The sequence below is a fragment of the Berghia stephanieae genome, chromosome 11 (assembly GCF_034508935.2).
Source record: "Berghia stephanieae isolate SIO BIC M18660-M18661 chromosome 11, UCSD_Bste_1.3, whole genome shotgun sequence".
Taxonomy (NCBI): domain Eukaryota; kingdom Metazoa; phylum Mollusca; class Gastropoda; order Nudibranchia; family Aeolidiidae; genus Berghia; species Berghia stephanieae.
Window position 1 is genome coordinate 37,000,460 of NC_088370.1, and position 20,148 is coordinate 37,020,607.

Consider the following 20,148-nt stretch of genomic DNA (forward strand, 5'->3'; position numbering starts at 1 on the left):
AAGGTGGCCGCTTTCCTTTCAATAGACTTATTGGATTTGGAGGTCTGTTCTTGACTTGCCTTGCATCTCACATGGTGATGAAGGCGCACATTGACGAAAAGGTTGATGACGAGGAAGTGAATATCACACTGCTTCACGGCCTTTTTGCATTCCAATCCTGTTTCTAATGTTGCCTCCATCACTTTCCTAATCAGGTACATTCTTAATCCTCTCTTGTACAAGTAGGGGTCAATGTAGCATCGAAATGCATGTTCTGCAGCCGTCAGAATATACATTAATTTATGCGATGGCGCACACAATCCCTCGTTTTCCGTGGTAAAATTTTTCTTGCAGATAAACGTATGCGATGGGTCTTGAGTGCTCCGTGCTTGTATTAAATCCTCTTTACAATTTTCACACAGAAGATTTTTTTTGGCTCTCAACTTCATCCCAACGTAACCTCCAATGTAATTCAGAACGTTGGTCTCGGTTGTCGTGAGCATGGGAGGAGCGGCTCTCATTACTTGCTGAAGTGGAAGAGGAACATCTTGCTGTAGTCGTGTTCTGACGGTGCTTTGGGCTCCCATTGATGCCATATTTTCAAAACTGAACAAGAAGGTATCGATGTCATCCTTGCAGTTTTGTTGCTCCCCGGGACGAGAACAGCATCAACCATTGTCTGGCGCAGAGCCAGGCGGAATTCCCTAGAAGTTGGATTTACTCGGTGTCCACCCTTTGCCCTGATGATGGAGAAAAGGTTTTCCAAACAGTCTTGGTTCAGGCGACTTGTCAGAAGAAACTTGAACCCACAGTAATCTCGCAGGTGTTGCCAGAGTTGGAGCAAGGCTTCGATTGACAGCTTCCATCCTTCCAGGCATGGCAGACTACCTGTCTTGTTCAGGGGTTTGACGCCTTCCAACCAGATTTTTGTCTGCTCCAAGAAAGTCACGTGCTTGGAATGTGCCGACATCGCATTGTTCATTGTCCCTTTGCTTCTCAGTGATCTGCTGTTGAAAGCGTTGAACAACTGATCAAAGTTCTCAATGAAATGAGCAGTTGGCAATGCCTCTTGTGGAAGAGAAGAATGAAAGACCATAGTGGCTATACCAGCAGCGACTGTATGACTCAGGACTTGTGCTGCTAGACTCACCCTAAGGTTAGCAAAAACTGGCATGTTGATGTGACGGCTTGTCAGTTTAGGCGCTAATCTGATGGGCTTTGAAGAATCCATTTCATAGAATTGCCGGATGTAATCCCATGAAATGGTGTCTCCAGCCACCCTAAATCCTGAGTTCCGCAGGTTATTTCTAATGCTTTTCAGCAGATGTGGTGGGTCATAAAGAACGTAGACCTTGTGATGTTCAATAATGACAAAGGGTCGGCTTTGAGAGACTCCTAGCTGTTGTAATGCTGACCGGTTGTTTGATCCTTGGTCGCATATCATTGCTTTAGGATGGAGACCTAGATTTATCACTTTTTTCACCACTTCTACAAGAACAAGAAGAAGCATGTCAGCCTTCACTGGTCCATTAGATAACACATAGGAAAATGGTTGCTTCCATTTCGTGCTAAGTCCTTTCACCATGAAGACAAGAGCATGGGTGGCTGGTTTTCTTGATCTTCCTAGCAACAATCCATAGTCCTCAAATCCCTCCACAAGATCTCTAGAAGGATCATACGACAGATCGGACTTAATGGCCATTTCATCATAAACAATGGCACAAGATCGTTCCACTGGTGACATTGCTTCCACTTTTATCTGGAACAGGTTGAGCATGTTCGGGCAGAGTCCAGGTTCAATCTGTACATTCTTCATGGCCAAGGCAAGTGTAGACGGAGATGGTAACTGAAAAAGCCGTTGCAAGAGACTGTAAGCCTTTTTACTAGCGTGAAAAAGAGAGAGTGCAAATGATTTATCCTGGAAACTCCATCGTCTGGATTTCTTTGGAAGTTGTCCAACTCTAACCTGGGACACGATGAAGGAAACGGCTTGGGGAGGTAAATAAAGACGAAGGGTTTGTTCAACACTTTCAAATGAAGCCTGTAGGCTGTTCGATTCAGTTCCATGTTGTTGCTCGGAACTTGGTTCTGCACTAGAGCTAGTTGCCGCACAGGAGTTTGGCTGATGAGGGGAACTCTCTGTCATTTTGGAGAGTTTCCTCTGTAGTCTCCAGTTCTTTGACCTTTGAGCACAGAGCTTCTTCTTCAGTCTGTCTTTTCTTTGACGTTCCTCTTTCGTCTCGGATACATCCGTCACTGGATGACATTGAGAGGTCGTAGGTGAGGTAAATGGTTTCTCTGGTGGTAATTCTGCAGAATCATCAATTTTACGCTTTTTAGGGGGTGGTCGTGATGGAGTAAGCTTAGGAGGAGGATTTGGAATGTTGAAGATGGTTGGCACAGCAGTCCTGAGAATGACCGTACGTTTCACTGCCGTTTTGCTGAAACAGCAAGGTTCAAAGTGCTCAGAGCAAATGAAGCAGTTGATGTGAAGGTATTCTGGTGTTTTATTCTCCAGATCTTTCCTACGGCAATTGATGAGCCACTGCCTGCTACTGTAGAAAGAATTTAAAAAAGCAAACATGCCTATTTCACACGGCTGTGTACAGTTACAATGTAGATCATGCCTAAGTTAATGAGCTTCATCTAAAATCACAACGCTCTATAACAAAAGGAGGCGCATTTATTCACTAAAATTGAATGATACTGATCCACTTATAACGCCATCTCAGGATACCCGCTGTGGCGTTGAATGGTCGTTTTGCATCGTTAATTTTTACAGCAGTAAGGGTATTTGATGGAGTTTAGGATGGTAGATTAAGGTGCAGTAGAAGAAATAGAAAATCAACCCAAACAAACACACACACACACACATGCATACATACACACACACACACGCGCGCGCGCGCACAAACACACACACACACACAAAAAAAAAAAAAAAAAAAAAAAAAAAAAAAAAAAAAAAAAAAAACACACACAAGACCCACCGGCTTATTGTTATAACTGGTGGGGCAATTGTAGCGGTTGTGTGTAGCCAAAGAGGACTGTATATATATGTAACGTAGTTACCAAAGCTGCCATAAACACAATACTCTTTACGGGCACCTCACCAGATAAATCAAACAAGTAGATTCATACGTCTGGCACTAGTAAGAGTTTTAAGTAACTCATAAATACGTGGGATCGAAACAACAACATTGTGGCATATTATATACCCTCACGCATACTACACACATTAGTATCTATTACCTTAACACATTCATAGTATAGCCTTTTAAAAACCAAACAAAGAGCTTATAAGATAGTGATTTACTCACATTTTGGGGTCCGATGGAAAGCGCAAGAATGACAAATCAGGCCTTTTATTCTTGGAGTTGCTACAGTTTGGGGCAGAACACCAACGACAATGCGTATTCTTTGCTTCTTTCATATTCGCCGCCATGATGATAAAATGTTTACCTGACTTCTTTTGGTTGCTACACACGAGGCTCGATACGCCTTGCGCGACCTCGTAAAGTCTCTCGTTATTCTACGCTCTCTGCTATCACTATAATAATAAGCGAAACAAACATACAAAGTATTATTTCCAGCCCTCAGTATTTCGCAGAAAAGGAACCTTACACGAAAACGATTAACACAGAAGCGACAAAACAGAAGGATCAATGATTTGCCCAATACAAATTTAATTTACAGAACAATATCGATAATAATATTATGATAGTTTTAATGATAACAATACAATATATGTCTACGGTCATTCCATGTTGAAAATACCGGTTCTCGTCCGATCACCGAAGTCAAGCAACATCGGGCGTGGTCAGTACTTGCATGGGTGACCGCCTGGGAACACCACGTGTTGTAGACTTTTTTTTTTTTTTGTCCTTCTCAGTCATTTCATTTCAGTTTTTATTTTCATTTTATTTCCCTTGTGTTTGATCGGTATTCGTTTTTCATGCCCTTTGCATTTTCACTCCCCTCTGCCCTTTCTGTTTGGTTTTCCGTTTTATTTATTTCTTTTAGTAATAATAGTTTATCGAATTATCATTTCTTTTTTTTTTTTTTTGTACATTCATTCATTTTGTCACTTATTCGTTTAGTTATCTTTTTTTTTTTTTAGTAATATTTTAATCCAGCATCAATAATTTAAGTTGTTGTCTTTTCAGATTGGTGATTTTCAGGGGCAATAATCCGTAATAATACAATGATTTGTATGTTCTTCAAATCTTTGGAATTAAGGCCCTTGTCATCTCTCCTCCACCTCCCTCTCTCTCTCTCTCTCTCTCTCTCTCTCTCTCTCTCTCTCTCTCTCTCTCTCTCTCAGGGCTGAGAATCTTCCGCCTAAAGGCGGATTTCCGCCTAAATGGTAGTTTATCTCCGCCCATCCCATCACATTTCCTCCTTTTTCAAATTTGCCGTGTCAAACATTTTCCTAAAAACCACAAAATCACCATTATGTCTTATGTCATATTTTGACACCTGTGAAATTTGATGACAGTCCCGTTTTTATGACGTTGGGCCAGACAGTATGGCACCAGATGTCACAATAGACACAGACGACCAGTAGTGTTCTTTGATTAGTTGATGGTTGAAGGGGAAGGGGAGGGACAAATGGGTCTGGGTTTTTTTCTCTGTTGTAGGTACCTGTTGCCTTTTTAATCTCTCTCTCTCTCTCTCTCTCTCTCTCTCTCTCTCTCTCTCTCTCTCTCCTCTCCCCCCCCCCTCCTCCCTTTCTCTTTCTTTCTTTCTCTTTTTTTTTTTAATTTTGATATAGAATTCAAAAGGTCAATACATATTCTGGTAGAGAAGTCTCTCCTCCTCCTCTCTCTCTCTCTCTCTCTCTCTCTCTCTCTCTCTCTCTCTCTCTTTCTTTCTTTCGCAACCATCCATTAAATCATCTGGTATATGGAGATAATATATTAGAATACAGCAATGGTGATTGGCTTAGTTTAATCTTTTTTCTTTTTACCTTTTGACTATGGCTTTAAATTTGAGAGATTCTTGGGTTGTATTTATAAGCTGAATAACTACTACTAGGTTTCTTTGCTTGTGTTTGATCGATAGGCCGAGAAATTTTCCTCCTTTTTGACAAATTGCTATTATCACCACTGAATAAAAAAACACTCACCAAAACCACTACATCAACATCTCTACCACCACTAATATTACAATCACCACCACATCATCATCCCTACCACCACTACTACAGTGTACTACAAATAGCACCACATCATCCCTACCACCACTACAACTACAACCACCACCATATCATCATCCCCACCACCACTACGACTACCTCCACCATCACATCATCTCTAACATCACTACTACTACAATCACCACCACATCATCATCCCTACCACCACTACCACATCACCCCTACCACCACCACACCATCATCCCTGGCACCACTACCACAACTACCACCACATCATCATTCCTACCACCACTACTACTACAACCACCACCACACCATCATCCCTACCACCACCATCCCTACCACCACTACTACTACAACCACCACCACACCATCATCCCTACCACCATCATCCCTACCACCACCACTACTACAACCACCACAACATTATCCCTACCACCACTACTTCTACAACTACCACCATATCATCATTCCTTCCACAGCTACTACAACCACCACCACACAATCATCCATACTACTATATACTACAATCACTACCACATCATCCCTACCACTGCTATTACTACAACCACCACCACATCATCATCCCGACTACAACCACCAAATGTTGTAATTACAGTAGACTCCGGATAAGACGATGCCCAGGGGAACCGTGACAAAAATTGACTTAACCGAAAATCAACTTAACCGGAGTGTAACCAAAATGAGCAAAAATGCATATGAACAAAGCAAGCCAATCTAGAATAAGTATGGCCCTTCATGTCGCGCTTTTCGCTGACGTTGCTTGGTCGCGTTGAATTGACCAAAGAAGTAGAGGTCCCGGTAGTGGTCATCAGGGGCTCTTTCTTATCCCCAATAGCCCCAAAGAGGAATCAGAATACATAAAAAGCTGAATTTGAGATCAAAAAGCGGAATCAACTAACTGTCATTGACTATGACATGTTTTGCAACAGAAAATGTAATAGACAATCCAAAAGTACTCAAATGATAAAAAAAAAAATAATATGTGTAAACTGTGCAGGTTGTGTAAAGACTAAAAAGGGGTCAAATAATAATAGAGGACACACAGGTTCTGGCAGTCTCCGAGTTGTGTCAGAAATTGCTGCGAGACAAATTTTGGATCGCATCTCAGTAAATTTTAGTGAAATTCAAATTTATAGGTTATGGTCGCATTGATATGTCATGATCTTCACGATGAAAAAATTTCCTCCTTTTTTTGTGACCGGTCAATCTCACCCCTGCTCTCTATCTATCTATCTATAGATAATATGCGCTTGGCTAAGAAACTCATAACATTGCCACCCGGAAGTATGTATAACTTTCCAACACACAAAACTGTGTGTAAACATGAACGTTTATAGATAGAATGCGGTTGGCCAAGGAGTTCACAACATTGACATCTGGAAGTATAACGGACCACCACACAAACTCTGTGTAACCATGAACTTTTATAGTCTGGTTAATACAGTTTAGTGAGAACAACTCACAAACGCGGATGGCAAAAACAATAACAAAGGCCTGAGTGACGTCATCTGCATACTATCTATAGTCTGGTAAATACATATTAGTGAGAATTACTCATAAACGCGGATGGCAAAATCAATAACAAAGACCTGAGTGACTTCAACTTCGAACTATCTATAGATAGTATGCACTTGGCTAAGAAGCTAAACATGCCCTCCGAGTATAAGACAAACACAAAACTGTGTGTACCATGAACTTAATCGGTAATACAGTTAGTGACATACATATCGCGATGGCAAAACATACAAAGACTGAGTGACGTATCTGCATACTATCTATACATCCCAATATGCTGTTTGTTATTTTAATGATAGTCCGTATAAATGTACAGATATGATGGTTCTCGCATTTCATGTTGAAATACGTTCTCGTCGATCACCGAGTCACAACACCGCATACTTGGATGTGACCATGGAACCACGTGTTGTAGACTTCTTTTTGTCCTTCTCATTCATTTCGTTCCTCATTTTATTTTTATATTTTTTCTCTCTGCTGTTTAATCGGTATTCGTGTTTCATGTACTTTCTATCTTCACTTCTCTCTGCCCTTTCTGTTTGAAATTGCGTTTTATTTATTTCTTTTTACAACATTACTTTATCGAATTATCATTTCTTTTGTTACTTTTTCGTTTAGTTATTCCTCATTTATTTATTCATTCATCAAGACCTTTATTTAATTCTATTTCATATTTTTTCTCTTTCTTTTCTTTAAAGAACCCAAAAACACAAACTAGACAACTTTGGTAAATTTCTTTTTATGTCTTCAAATTTTAGTGCAATGATATTTGTCCCAAAATAAACAAGAAAACCAAACTATAATATTGAAAAGTCCGTTCAACTATGAATGCTTTGAGTAGCATCATAGAATGAATGAACTTGAATTCATTCTCCTCTCCGTTCTTGTTTTTACACAGCCGACTGGGTGATTAGTTTTCATTAAAGTCTCTCTGACTGACTAAAAACGTTTAAGGTTACACACAATTTTGCGTGTTGCTACAATTCATTTGACGCTAGATCGGGTCAATATTTTACTCCGCCAAACTGAAATACAACAAATTAATGATAATGATAATATTAATATTAATAATAATAATAATAATAATAATAATAATAATAATAATAATAATAATAATAATAATAATAATAATAATAATATAATAATAATAATAATAATAATAGTAATAATAATAATAATAATAAATAATCAATAATAATAATAATAATAATAATAATAATAATAATAATAATAATAATAATAATAATAATAATAATAATAATGGTGATGGTGATGATGAGGGATGATGATGATGATGATGATGATGATGATGATGATGTTAATAATAATCATAACAATAATAATAGTAATAATAATAAAATAATAATAGCAACAATGACCACAACAATAATAACACCTACTGGTATACTATTATGGTATTTTAATATAATATAATATTACTTCATAGCTTGATGTTTAATGCATTGATTAAAGTTGATATTATGACATTTTAAATAAGGCCAGCACTATTCAGTACCTGGTACCGAATAGCCATTTCGTTGAAATAAACTCGAAATCAATGATGAGATAGTGTTGTGCCAGCGGATACACGACAACAATAGTATTTTTATAATCATAAAATCGCAAATTAAATACAAGTCATTCAAAATCATAAAAGTATTCAGTACAGGCCGCTTTATTTCTGACGCTAGGTCTCTGTTACAATCGAACCAGTTTGAAATATTATCCACTAAACGTGCTCAAAGCGCTTTACAAGGGGTCCCTGTCCAACAGCAACAGGTAACATGTCGTAGAACTTGACTATTGCAACTCCCTCCTCGACGGGTTGCCAAAAAGCTCGATTGCAAGGCTGCAGCTACTCCACAATAAAGCTGTTTGTATAGATAGTTCGAAGATGACGTCACTCAGGCCTTTGTTATTGTTTTCTGCCATCCGCTTTTATGAGTAATGCTCACTGAACTGTATTAACCTGACTATAAACGCTCATGGATACACACAGTTTTGTGTGTTGGTCCGTTATTCTTCCGGATGGCAATGTTATGAGCTTCTTAGCCAAGCGCATACTATCTATAGTTACCAAATCAAAGAAGCCAGTCAGATCACATGACTCCAGTCTTGCAGTCGTTGCATTGGCTTCCCGTGGAGAAGCTGATTGCTTACAAACTTCTAACGGCAAGTGCGCTTCATCGGTGGGGTCTTTCTACCAGTCCAACATGTACCCGCTGTGGGCAAGAACCCGCGACAGCAGAGCATCTAGTCGAACGGTATGTTGTGACGATGCTACCCGGCGGGTTTGCGATGGTGCACGGGTGCGGACCAGACTTTGCTGATTGGGTCGATCGTCATAACATAGTAGTGTGAAAACCAAAAGAGGCTGCTGCCTATTACTGTTTCAAGGGCATCCATGGCATTGCTCACAACTACTTGTCATCTGTTCTTTCGATCGCTCTCTCTCTCTCTCTCTCTCTCTCTCTCTCTCTCTCTCTCTCTCTCTCTCTCTCTCTCTCTCTCTCTCTCTCTCTCTCCGCACATCTACTTCCCCTTACTTGAATCGTTTGATTCCTATGATTATAATGATAATAATAATATAATAATAATAATAATAATAATAATAATATTATATATATTATATATTATTTTATATTATTTATTATTATTATTATTATTATTATTATTATTTATATTATTATTATTTATTATTATCTATATTATTATATTATATATTATATTATAATATATTATCATATATTATTATTATTATTATTATATTATTATTATTATTATTATATTATTCTATTATTATTATTATTATCTATTATTAATTATTATTTTAATTATTATTATTATTATAATATTATTATTATTATTATTATTATTATTATTATATTATTATTATTATATTATTATTATTATATTTTTTATTATTATTTTATATATTAATTAATATTATCATCATCATCGGCACCACCACCACCACCGTCATCATCACAGAACAAGTTTAATTTGTATGATATAAATCTTAGAAAACAAGGACCCCCCCCCCCCTCTCTCTCTCTCTCTCTCTCTCTGAAAGGGTTAAAAATATCCGCTCCCCAAACTCACAAAATAGAAATAAACACAAAAATAAAAAGCAAAGAAAAACATACAAAGCAAAAAAATCACAACAAAATCAACAACAACAAAAAAAAAAAAAAAAAAAGAAGTAAAAACAAAAGAAAAACAAAACAAAACAAAACAACCCCCCCCCCACCCCAAGAAAAACAAAAACAAACCCACCCCCGCCCCCCGTCCCCCCAATAATAAAAAAAACCTAGGGAAAAGAACCCAAACAAAACATTGTAGAACTCAGATTCGGTGAGATCCATAAATCTTGTTTTTCAAAATTTTTGTGGTGTTTTTTTTTTTTTTTACGACCGACCGGATTCACATTTGTGAGCATATGTGCTGGTCTGATAACCCGGTTGAATTGGACAGTTTGAGAGTACATGTATTTCCATTTCAACAATTGTTTCAATTGCTACAGTGAAAATATTGCCTTCCTTCAGCGATGGGCCGATAACAACAAGCTTTCACGTAGTTCACGGTGGCCCATAACAATTTGGGTTATCAGTATTATTCCAGTATCAGACTTGCAAATGTGCAAAAATCATTTTCCCTGATTTGTGACAAATACGGAAACACACGGGAGTGCCATCGAAGCATCGAAGCGCTGTGTCTTATGCACATGAGTTGGTGTGGTTTTATGATTTTCCTTCAAAAAAAAAAAGGAAAGTATCCAAGTTACGCGACGAAACTGTGGGGCTGTCGCTAACGACTCTCAATAATATAAAATATCAGCTGTGGTTTTAATGTCGGAAAACGCACTTCCTGCCGTTCATGGAGAATACCGCAGCTGTGACAACAACCAGCGTTGTCGTCTGCTTGGCTTCACTGATTGCCGGCTTTTTATTAACAAAGTGCTATTTTCACCTAACCGAAGATATACATATTCCAGCCATGTCAAAATTTGATTATCCCACCCCACGCAGAGACCAAAGTGTTTCAGATGATTACTTTGGAACGGAGGTGAGTAGATTTTGTAGTAAGAAGTTGGAAAAGTCTAATAAATAAGTAAAAAAAGCTGTCTTGTCTACTTCTTCTTCTTACTCTTTTGATTTTTAATTTTAACCGTTTGCTTTGTCATCATTGTCAATTAAAAAAAAAAAAGAGTTTTTATTCAGCGCAATATCCACTAAACGTGCTCAAAGCGCTTTACAAGGGGTCCCTGGCCAACAGCAACACTCATTGTAGGACGGGACAAGAGTCAAGGGGGAGGCCTTCCGAAAGCTCCTCCTACAACTAGATACATCCCCAGTATTCTTGTTTTTTTTTTTGTTTTTTTTTTTAAATAATGTTCTAGTAGGGGGTTTGGGAGGGGGGGGGGGAAGGGGGAAACTTTAAAAAAAAGTCTCCCCCCTCCCAAACCCCCTGCCCCTAGTAGAACATTATAAAAAAAAAAATTCCCCCCTCCCAAACCCCCTAACAAGAATACTGGGGATGTAGGAGCTTTCGGAAGGCCTCCCCCATTTTACACCTCAATACGGTGAGAGAATGTCAGTAAAGTCTTTTCCAAGGACTCAACTATGCGCCGAGCGAGGCTCATGTATAAAGCAATGTATAAAGAATCGGAAGGTCCTTGGTTTGAGCCTCGCTCGGTGCATAGTTGAGTCCTTGGAAAAGACTCTTTACTCACATTTGGGTTTGGGAGGGGGCAAACCTTTTTTATAATGTTCTACTATGGACAGTGGGTTTGGGAGGGGGGAGACTTTTAAAAAAAAAGTTTCCCCCCTCCCAAACCCCCTACTAGAACATTATAAAAAAAACAAGAATACTGGGGATGTAGGAGGAGCTTTTGGAAGGCCTCCCCCTTCGTCAGGATTGAGGTAAGACTTTTTTGACAATCTTCTTCATCTGTCTCACTGGTAGTATCGGGTTTAAGGTAAGATTTTAAAAATATATTATTATCATTATTTCTTTTTATTTATTTATTCATTTTTTTTAAATCATCAAAATGGCAGTTAATATTTGATTACATTATTGTTTGTTAGAAAGTATTTTTAGTCTTGGAATCTTGGAACACTTTAGATAATCTGGCCATTGTGTAAACAAAGCAAGATGGCAGCAGGGACCTCACTTCTTAACCAATGCCCATGGAAGACTTTTCCTTGCGACATTTTGGAATTACATAGTTTTTTTTCACTTACAATGACAAGAATCTGGTGCAGACTCAAGTAACAAATGCCTAAAAATAAATAGAATTAATTTAAGAAAAAAGGCTTGTAAATGAGATGCACTTTTCAGAATAATGCAACTTTCAGTTTCGGAATGTGGTTATTTTATATTTTATGTTGACCATTATTATAATTATTCAATCATTATTATTATCATCATCATTATTATTATTATTATTATTATTATTATTATTATTATTATTATTATTATTATTATTATTATTATTATTATCATCAACTTTCACTCATCAGACTCATCATCATCATCATCATCATCATCATCACCCTCCTCCTCCTCCTCCTCATCATCAATTATTGTTGTTTAAAATAGGCTATGAAGGGTTAGGATATAACAACCAGCCCAGGATTTTGTGCAAATTTGTCTTTATAATAAAAAAACGACCTGTCTTTCTTTCTTGCATTGTGTAAGGTAAAAGATCCTTATCGATGGATGGAAGATCCTGATGCAGAAGAAACCAAAGCGTTTGTAGAGGCCCAGAATGCCATCTCAAAGCCTTTCATAAACGCCTGTCCAGTGAAGGAGAAGATTCAAGAAAGGTACATTTATTATATTCTTTATAGCGGACAATATTATGGTGGCATATTAATAAATAATAACGTGAAGTTGAATATAAGCTTCAATTTAATTACAAAAACAGATCAAATGAACGTTTCGGGTTTCCCCTTTATCAACAAAACAGGATGAATGAAACACCACAGATGAATGAGATCTGTGGTGTTTCATTCATCCTGTTTTGTTGATAAAGGGGAAACCCGAAACGTTCATTTTATCTGTTTTTGTAATTAAATTTAATCTTACATTCAACTTCACGTTATTATTTATTTCTTCGAGTTTCGAGCAGCAACATTTACACTGGTGACATATTATGATGTGGGCGAAGTGGCCGAGTGGTTAAGGCATTGCACTGTGACCCGGTTCGAGCCCCGCTTCAGGCACTTTCGTTTTTTTCCTTGAGCAAGATTATTAACCCCTAATTTGCTCACTTGGACAACATGGGTGATTCCTGTTGACATCAGACATCTTTTTAGATGAGTTATCTATATTTCTTCGTGGAATGCTTAGGCGACGATATCGGAAAAAGGCATAGTTAATTTAATTTTATTATGATGTTGGTCACAATGAAAATCTAAATCTTGCCTGTAAAAGGAATAAATGATAAAGCTGAAAGATGCTTTTATTATTGTAGAAATGAATGATATGAACATGGGTTTTTTTTTTATGGAGGTTGTTTGTGAACTCGCATTGTGCTATATGCAATGAGTTTCATGAGCATTACTCAATCTTTTTAATTTATTATTATTGTTGTTTTTGTTGTTGTTGTTGGTGATCCTGTTCTTTACATTATAAATATGTGTGTGCGTGTGTACACAAATTATGTTTATAAGGATGTTTTACAATTTTATGCGCCTAGAGCTGTTTTGTCAATGGCATTGGGCACTATACTAATAACCCCTATTATTATTATTATTATTATTATTATTATTATTATTATTATTATTATTATTATTATTATTATTATTATTATTATTATTATTATTATTTATTAATAAATTGTTTTTCTTTTACAACAGAATTACACAGTTGTGGGATTACCCTAAGTATGGTTGCCCCAAAAAGCACGGAGACCATTACTACTACTTTCATAATTCAGGACTTCAGAATCAAAGGTAAGGAAATTTATAGATTAAATGAAGTTGACGTCACTCAGGTCTTTGTTATTGTTTTTTGCCATCCACGTTTCTGAGTAATTCTCACTTAACTGTATTATCCAGACTATAAACGTTTAAGGTTACACATAGTTTTGTGTGTTGGTTCGTTATACTTCCAGATAGCAATGTTGTGAGCTTCTTAGCTAAGCGAATACTATCTATAGTAATTGTGTTTTTGAGTGACTTTCTTTTTGTTCTGTCCTCAATGTACCCCATTATGGTAGGTCTATTGTCTATTGCTGCTGTATCGAGGGGTGCCTGCGCAAAGGCCGTAACGTCAAAAATTTCAATTTTTCGTTTTTTACATAAATCAACTTGGTTTGGAGTAAGGTTTATTTCTACAAAAAAAAAATATGCAAAAATATTAATTAATTTTTATTAATTAAAACCCGAACACCGTAACGTTTTTAGACAAATAATGTGACTGCCCAAAAGCCGTAGCTTGAAATACGGCTATAAGATTCTTTAAACAGTGCCTATCATCCACTGCCCAAAAGCCTTAACAGTAACTACCGTTTTACCGCCTGACGAAAAGGTGGAAATGCAAAGGTAAAGTTGACTGCCCAAAAACCGTATCTAGCAATAAGGCGTTTGGGCAGGCATAGAATTATGCCACCGTGGTTACGATGGCGAGCTCAATGGCCTTGACTGACTTTACGGTCTTAGAGCTGTGAAAAATATGGGGTTGGAAATGAGAGTTAGATCAACTGGAAGACCGTAATGTGACATTGTATGAGATTCTACAATGACTTTGATGCAATATTGTGTTACAGTCTTGTAAAATTCGACTTTTAACGTTCAAGATTGATGGTGAAAGACAATTGGGGAACACTTAATCCAAGTCTTGAAATTCCCTACCTGCCAGTATCAATTACAGGATAAGACATCACAACTTAAGGGATGGGTCAAGCTCTGGATTATGAGACGTTTTTTTTTTTTCCTTTGGCCACCAATGAACTTGATAAGTCTAACTATTACTTGATTGAATCTGCATTTTGATGATTAAGGAAAGCAATCCTGATCATTGCTTTGAAATGTAATTTTCACCTCGTATGCATAGATCTCATCACAGGGAAAGAGAGAGAGAGAGAGAGAGAGAGAGAGAGAGAGAGAGAGAGAGAGAGAGAGAGAGAGAGATAGAGAGAGAGAGAGAGAGAGAGGAGGCAGAGAGAGAGAGTTAGAAAGGAGAAAAAGAGAGAGAGAGAGAGAAGAGAAAGAGTGAGAGAGATTTAGTGAGAGAGGAGAACGCGAGAGTGAGAGAGAAAGAGTTAGTGAGAGAGAAGAGAGAAGAGAGAGAGAGAGAGAGAGAGAGAGAGGAGAGAGAGAGAGAGAGAGAGAGAGAGAGAGTTGGTTGAGAGAGGAGGAAGGGAGAGAGATATTTGGTTAGCGAGGGGAGAGAGAGAGTTAGTAAGAGAGGAGCAAGAGAGAGAGAGAGAGAGAGAGAGAGAGAGAGAGAGAGAGGAGTAGTGGTAGCGTATGGCTGCAACTCCAAATTCATTTCATCAACCCATCTTGGGAAGTCTTCCTCCGCCCGAAGAACTTTTTCATAGCCACCTACAGTTCTCGTTACTGGACAGTGGAGGACGCTGTGATTGCTGGTCTCTGGAGCTGCCCGGCACTTTCACAGGCATCACTGTTGCCACTTTTCCATCTGCACATATTTGATGCAGTTCTGCCATGTCCTGTTAATGCGATTTGAGGAAACCCAGTATTTCCTGGCATTTCGGAATGCAGACATTCTTTTGGTGGGATCTTTTATGATGTATCCTCCTTTTGGTGTTTCCCTGTTCCACATTTCTCTCCAGTTCTCTTTCACTCTGAAGTCTACCATTTTTGTTAAGTGGAAAGGTCTTCTTGATTTGAGTGGTTGTTGTTGAAGGTGCTCCCTTTATGATTATTTGTATAGGAGTGTTATCCGTGGCTTCATCAATTCTTGCATGTATCCTTTGATTAGCGTCTTGTCTAAGACTTGGCGATGCAATGCCGCTCAGTGTTGGGAGCCACTGAGTTGAAGTTGACTTGAGACATCCTGTTATTATTCTCATTGATTCTCTTCATCGGATGTCAATGTGGCTTACATGTGGGGTCCTCATCCAAAAGGCATTCTCACACATAGTAGCACAGTGCCAAAGCAGACATTCTCAGTACCTGTGGTGAGGCTCCCCAGGTGGTAGTTGTGAGTTTTCTCAACAGGCTGTTTCTTCTTGCGATTCTCTTTGCAGTTCCCTCAATGTTTTCGGTAATCAGCTGTCTGTCAAATGTGAGGTATTTGGGATTGGGATTTGAAGGTAGTATTGAGTTACCAACTATGATTTTCAATTCATTTGTTGCTTCTCGATTATTCAAGTGGAAGATTGTGGATACTGATTTGGTGGTGTTCATTTTTAGGTACCACCTATCCAAGTATTGTTTCAGGCGGGAGATGTCTTTGAGATAAACTTCTTCAATCTCTTTACAGTTTTACGATTGATAGGCTAAGGCCCAGTCGTCAAGGCATCCAAGTTTGAGTGCTTGGAAGTTTGGCATGTCAGAATATAAATATGGAATAAAGTTGTGTTAAAACTGAACCTTGTGGTGCCCTGTTTTTAATTTTTGATATTTTGCTTTTGTTTCCCCCAATATGACATGACATTGCCTTGTCCAGTCATGGTAGACAGCAGTTTAAGCGTCTTTCAACAGGGAATCATTTTTGAAAGTTTTAACATCGTCCGCCTATCCAAACAGATTCGTGGGCTGCAGTTAAGTCTATAAGGACTGCACCAGTTTTCTGGGCTTTTTTTTCTCTCAAAGCCTGCTTCAATGTATGAGGTCAGTGCAAGGACCTGTTCACGTCTGATTCTTTGTAGTCTAAAGCCCGCTTGTTCTGGTGGTATGCAGGGATTTACAAATGGGTTGATTCACTCTAGTACAATTCTTTCCAGGAGCTTGTATAAGCAACAAAGTAAAGATATTGGTCTGTAGCTGGATGGTTCAGTCATTGGTTTGTCTGGATTTAATATGGCTATTACTTTGGCATGTTTCCAAATTTGTGGATATGTGCCCTTATCCATGATGTCTGTCATAGTATTTGCCAGCCAGTTTATTGTTTCTGGTTCAAAGTTAGTAATCATGTCGTGGTATAACTCATTAATGCCAGCAGTTTTGCCATTTTTCAGAGAGAGAGAGAGAGAGAGAGAGAGAGAGAGAGAGAGAGAGAGAGAGAGAGAGAGAGAGAGAGAGAGGGGAGAGAGAGAGAGAGAAGAGAGTGGGAGGAAAAGATAGAGAGGTTAGTGAGAGAGGAGAAGAGAGAGAGGGAGTTTGTGATAAAGAGAGAGAGAGAGAGAGAGAGAGAGAGAGAGTGAGAGAGAGAGAAGAGAGAGAGAGAGAGAGAGAGAGAGTGAGAAGAGTTGTGAGAGAGAAGAAGAAGAAAGAAAAGAGAGAGAGAGTCAGTGAGAGAGGAGAAGAGAGAGAGAGAGAAGAGAGAGAGAGAGAGAGAGAGAGAAGAGAGAGAGAGAAGAAGAAGATTTGGAGAGAGAAAGAGAGAGAGAGAGAGAGAGAGAGAGAGAGAGAGAGAGAAAGAGGGGGGAGTTGTTGAGTCCCTCTATGGACGAATTACGATTATTTGCATCAGGATGAATATTTACTATAATTTTTAAAGTCAAAAATGTGTTTAGAGCTCTGTTATTTTCTTTATTTTATCAGTGTTACGGTGTCATTTCGTATTTTTTAAACAAAGTACATCAGTCATTCACTCCTGCCCAAACACCGTATCGCAAGTTACTGTGTTATGGCAGGCCAGAATTACGCTTAGTTGCGGTTTTTATTGCACCGTATCACTAGTTACAGCTTTTGAGCAGAATGTGTTCAGGGTAATTTCTCTTGACAGCTCTGTCTTATTCCCGATTACGGCTTTTGGGCTGCCAAACCTCCACCTGAGAACGGGATAGGCGGCATGCACTATGCAAGTAACATGATATACGGTAAACGGGCAGAGCGATACTGTGGCATTTTTCAAAAAATGTCCCTGCACAAAAGCCGTAATGAAAATAGCTACGTAAAATGCGTTGTTTTATTAAAAATGACAATCTAAAAGTAACTAGGGTCCTGACAATCAAGCAGACTATATAATCATGGTTGTATTGGTATAAAAATCATCACGATAGTCTTTGGTTAACTATATAAATTCCATCCGCAAAGTTTTGATTTGCTCTCCTGAAAAATCAACGAAACCATCGTTACGGCTTTTGCGCAGACACCCCTCGGTATGTATCATGTGTAACTAATATTGTGATCTTAGGTAAGGCCCGTTAAAAAACTTTACCCCACTTGATTTAGATGTAAATGAGTACCTGGCTATAGATGAGGACAAATATTGCAAGAGTTTTTAATTACAATGAGCAACTGATGCTGTTTAAAATGGAAGTTTAGTTCTAATTTGTGTGATAGGGCAGGCATTCTCAAAGACATACTCTCCTCAATAATGTTAGCACCGTCACTGAAATTATCATGATAATCATCACCATCACCATCAGTAAACAAGCACATCATTATTTTATTACTTTAATCACCATCGTCTTTCTCATTGATGCCATTGTTACCGACATTGTCAGTGTCAGTTATCATCATCATCATCATAATCATCATCATCATCAGCATCATCATCATCATCATCATCGTCTTCGTCATTATCATCATCATCACTGTCGTCTTCATCACCATCATCATCATCATCATTGTAATGTTTTTGTATATATATATATATTATATAAACCGTGATTACTCAATGTTCTTAAAAAAGGGAACACAAACACTTAGATGCCTATAGAATGGCTTCATGTTTAATATTAGACTGACTGTAACTGTCTGAGATAGGTGTATATGTGAGGCTGGATGAGAAAACCTGGGAAGATGCGGCAAGCTTCGATTCGAGATATAAGCCAAAATCGAAGATAATGTGAATTTTTAGCATTTTTTGTTTTTAAAAAAAACGACTAATGCTTCTTAAACCATTTAAGAATTGATTCAAGACTGTAATAAAGCTTGAAAATAAAAGCAAATGTGACCCTTCGTCTCAAAACGGTATTAAGTCGGGTCGGTTCAGATGTTGAAAATTGAATTTATAGTTAGAAATATCAGACTTGTGTTGAGTTTGTATGTTTTATTGAGGAGAATGGATACCTTATTTTAGGCTTATAATGCCAGCAATTTATATTTTTGATCAGTTTAACATTTAATTCGGCTTTTAAGCATACAGTTTGTTCCGACATAATACCGTTGTGAGACGATGGGTCACAAATGTGTTTAATTTTTGATTTTGCAAGACATGTCAGTTGCTAAATTCTGATTTAAATAGCTAGAATTTGCAGCTTAACTTGGACCTGTTTTAGATCCTACTACCTCCCATAGTGGGCAGGGGAGTACATACTGTGTCTTCTATCCCCTTATATCTGTTTTCCAACATGCTTTCTGTCTTTGTCTTGGAATGAGATTACTTGGTTTTGTCCTGGTCCTGGCCAGATGCCCTGGCTGAGAGGGAAGCAGTCGAATGTATAGTTAGTTTTGGGAGATGATATTTTTTTCATTGTACATCATCTCTCTGTTATGCACTGTATTATGCTTTCTTTATATTATGTATGATTTGTGAGTGTGTTCCTCTTAGCGGGGACCTGCGCTTGTGTCTGGATGAGACTTTTAGTGATCTCAAACTAAGTACTTTGATAGAGTGCTTTTGGAATCTACACCTGTTTCTTATTTGAACCAATTCCCCTTTGTCTTCCCTTTTCTTGGATGCTTTATTGTAATTCTAGAACTTTTTACTATCCCATTTTCTTCCTTTTTACTGGTGCTGATATGACCTTAATGTGTTGCAAGCGCCGTAAAACCCTTAAAAACAAAAAACAAAAACAGATCCTACTACCGCCATATTTACACACTCAACCCTATCATGTTACACATCAAATGAAAGGATTTTCTCCCAGCTTTACAATCATAACAGGTGCACATGTAAACGGCACGCGATAAGCGAGCATGTCTAAATTCCAGGTATTTCGGCACACGCGTCTAATCATGCGTTCTTTTCAATGCAACTCCTAGCACCTGCTTTCGTTGCAACTCTACCTTTCTAAATTTATTTACATTGAATAATAACTATTTACATCTTTTACAGTATTCTTACCTTTGACTTTTGTATCCTAATTGAGGATTAAAATATTTGCTAAAATGAACTTTAAACTTGAAATTAGTGTTAAGTGTAAGTAATACTTTATGAATCCTAATTATCATTGTTAACGTGTGGAAATTAGTTAGCATGTTTATTTCTATCTTTCTTTATCAGTTAAATAACAACATGAAATTGAATGTAAGCTTCAATTTAATATACGAAAACATAAAACGGACATTTCAGATTTCCCCTTTATCAACAAAACAGGATGAATGAAACGCTACAGACGAATTTGTCTACATTCATCCTGTTTTGTTGATAACGGGGAAACC

The 20,148-nt window shown here is 37.8% G+C and overlaps 1 protein-coding gene and 1 non-coding gene across 2 annotated transcripts in view; both read left to right on the forward strand.

The window, feature by feature from the left end:
* Positions 1-3,728: 3,728 nt before the first annotated feature.
* Positions 3,729-3,847, forward strand: LOC144957417 (5S ribosomal RNA). Its single transcript, XR_013642162.1, has one exon. It is a non-coding gene; the product is annotated as a 5S ribosomal RNA (ribosomal RNA).
* A 6,288-nt stretch (positions 3,848-10,135) lies between these two features.
* Positions 10,136-20,148, forward strand: part of LOC144956814 (prolyl endopeptidase-like) — a 39,628-nt gene continuing 29,615 nt past the window's right edge. The window contains exons 1-3 of the mRNA XM_078887550.1: positions 10,136-10,741; positions 12,377-12,504; positions 13,540-13,635. Coding sequence (XP_078743676.1) covers positions 10,553-10,741; positions 12,377-12,504; positions 13,540-13,635 — 413 coding nt within the window. The 5' untranslated portion in view covers positions 10,136-10,552. The remainder of the gene's footprint in view (positions 10,742-12,376; positions 12,505-13,539; positions 13,636-20,148) is intronic.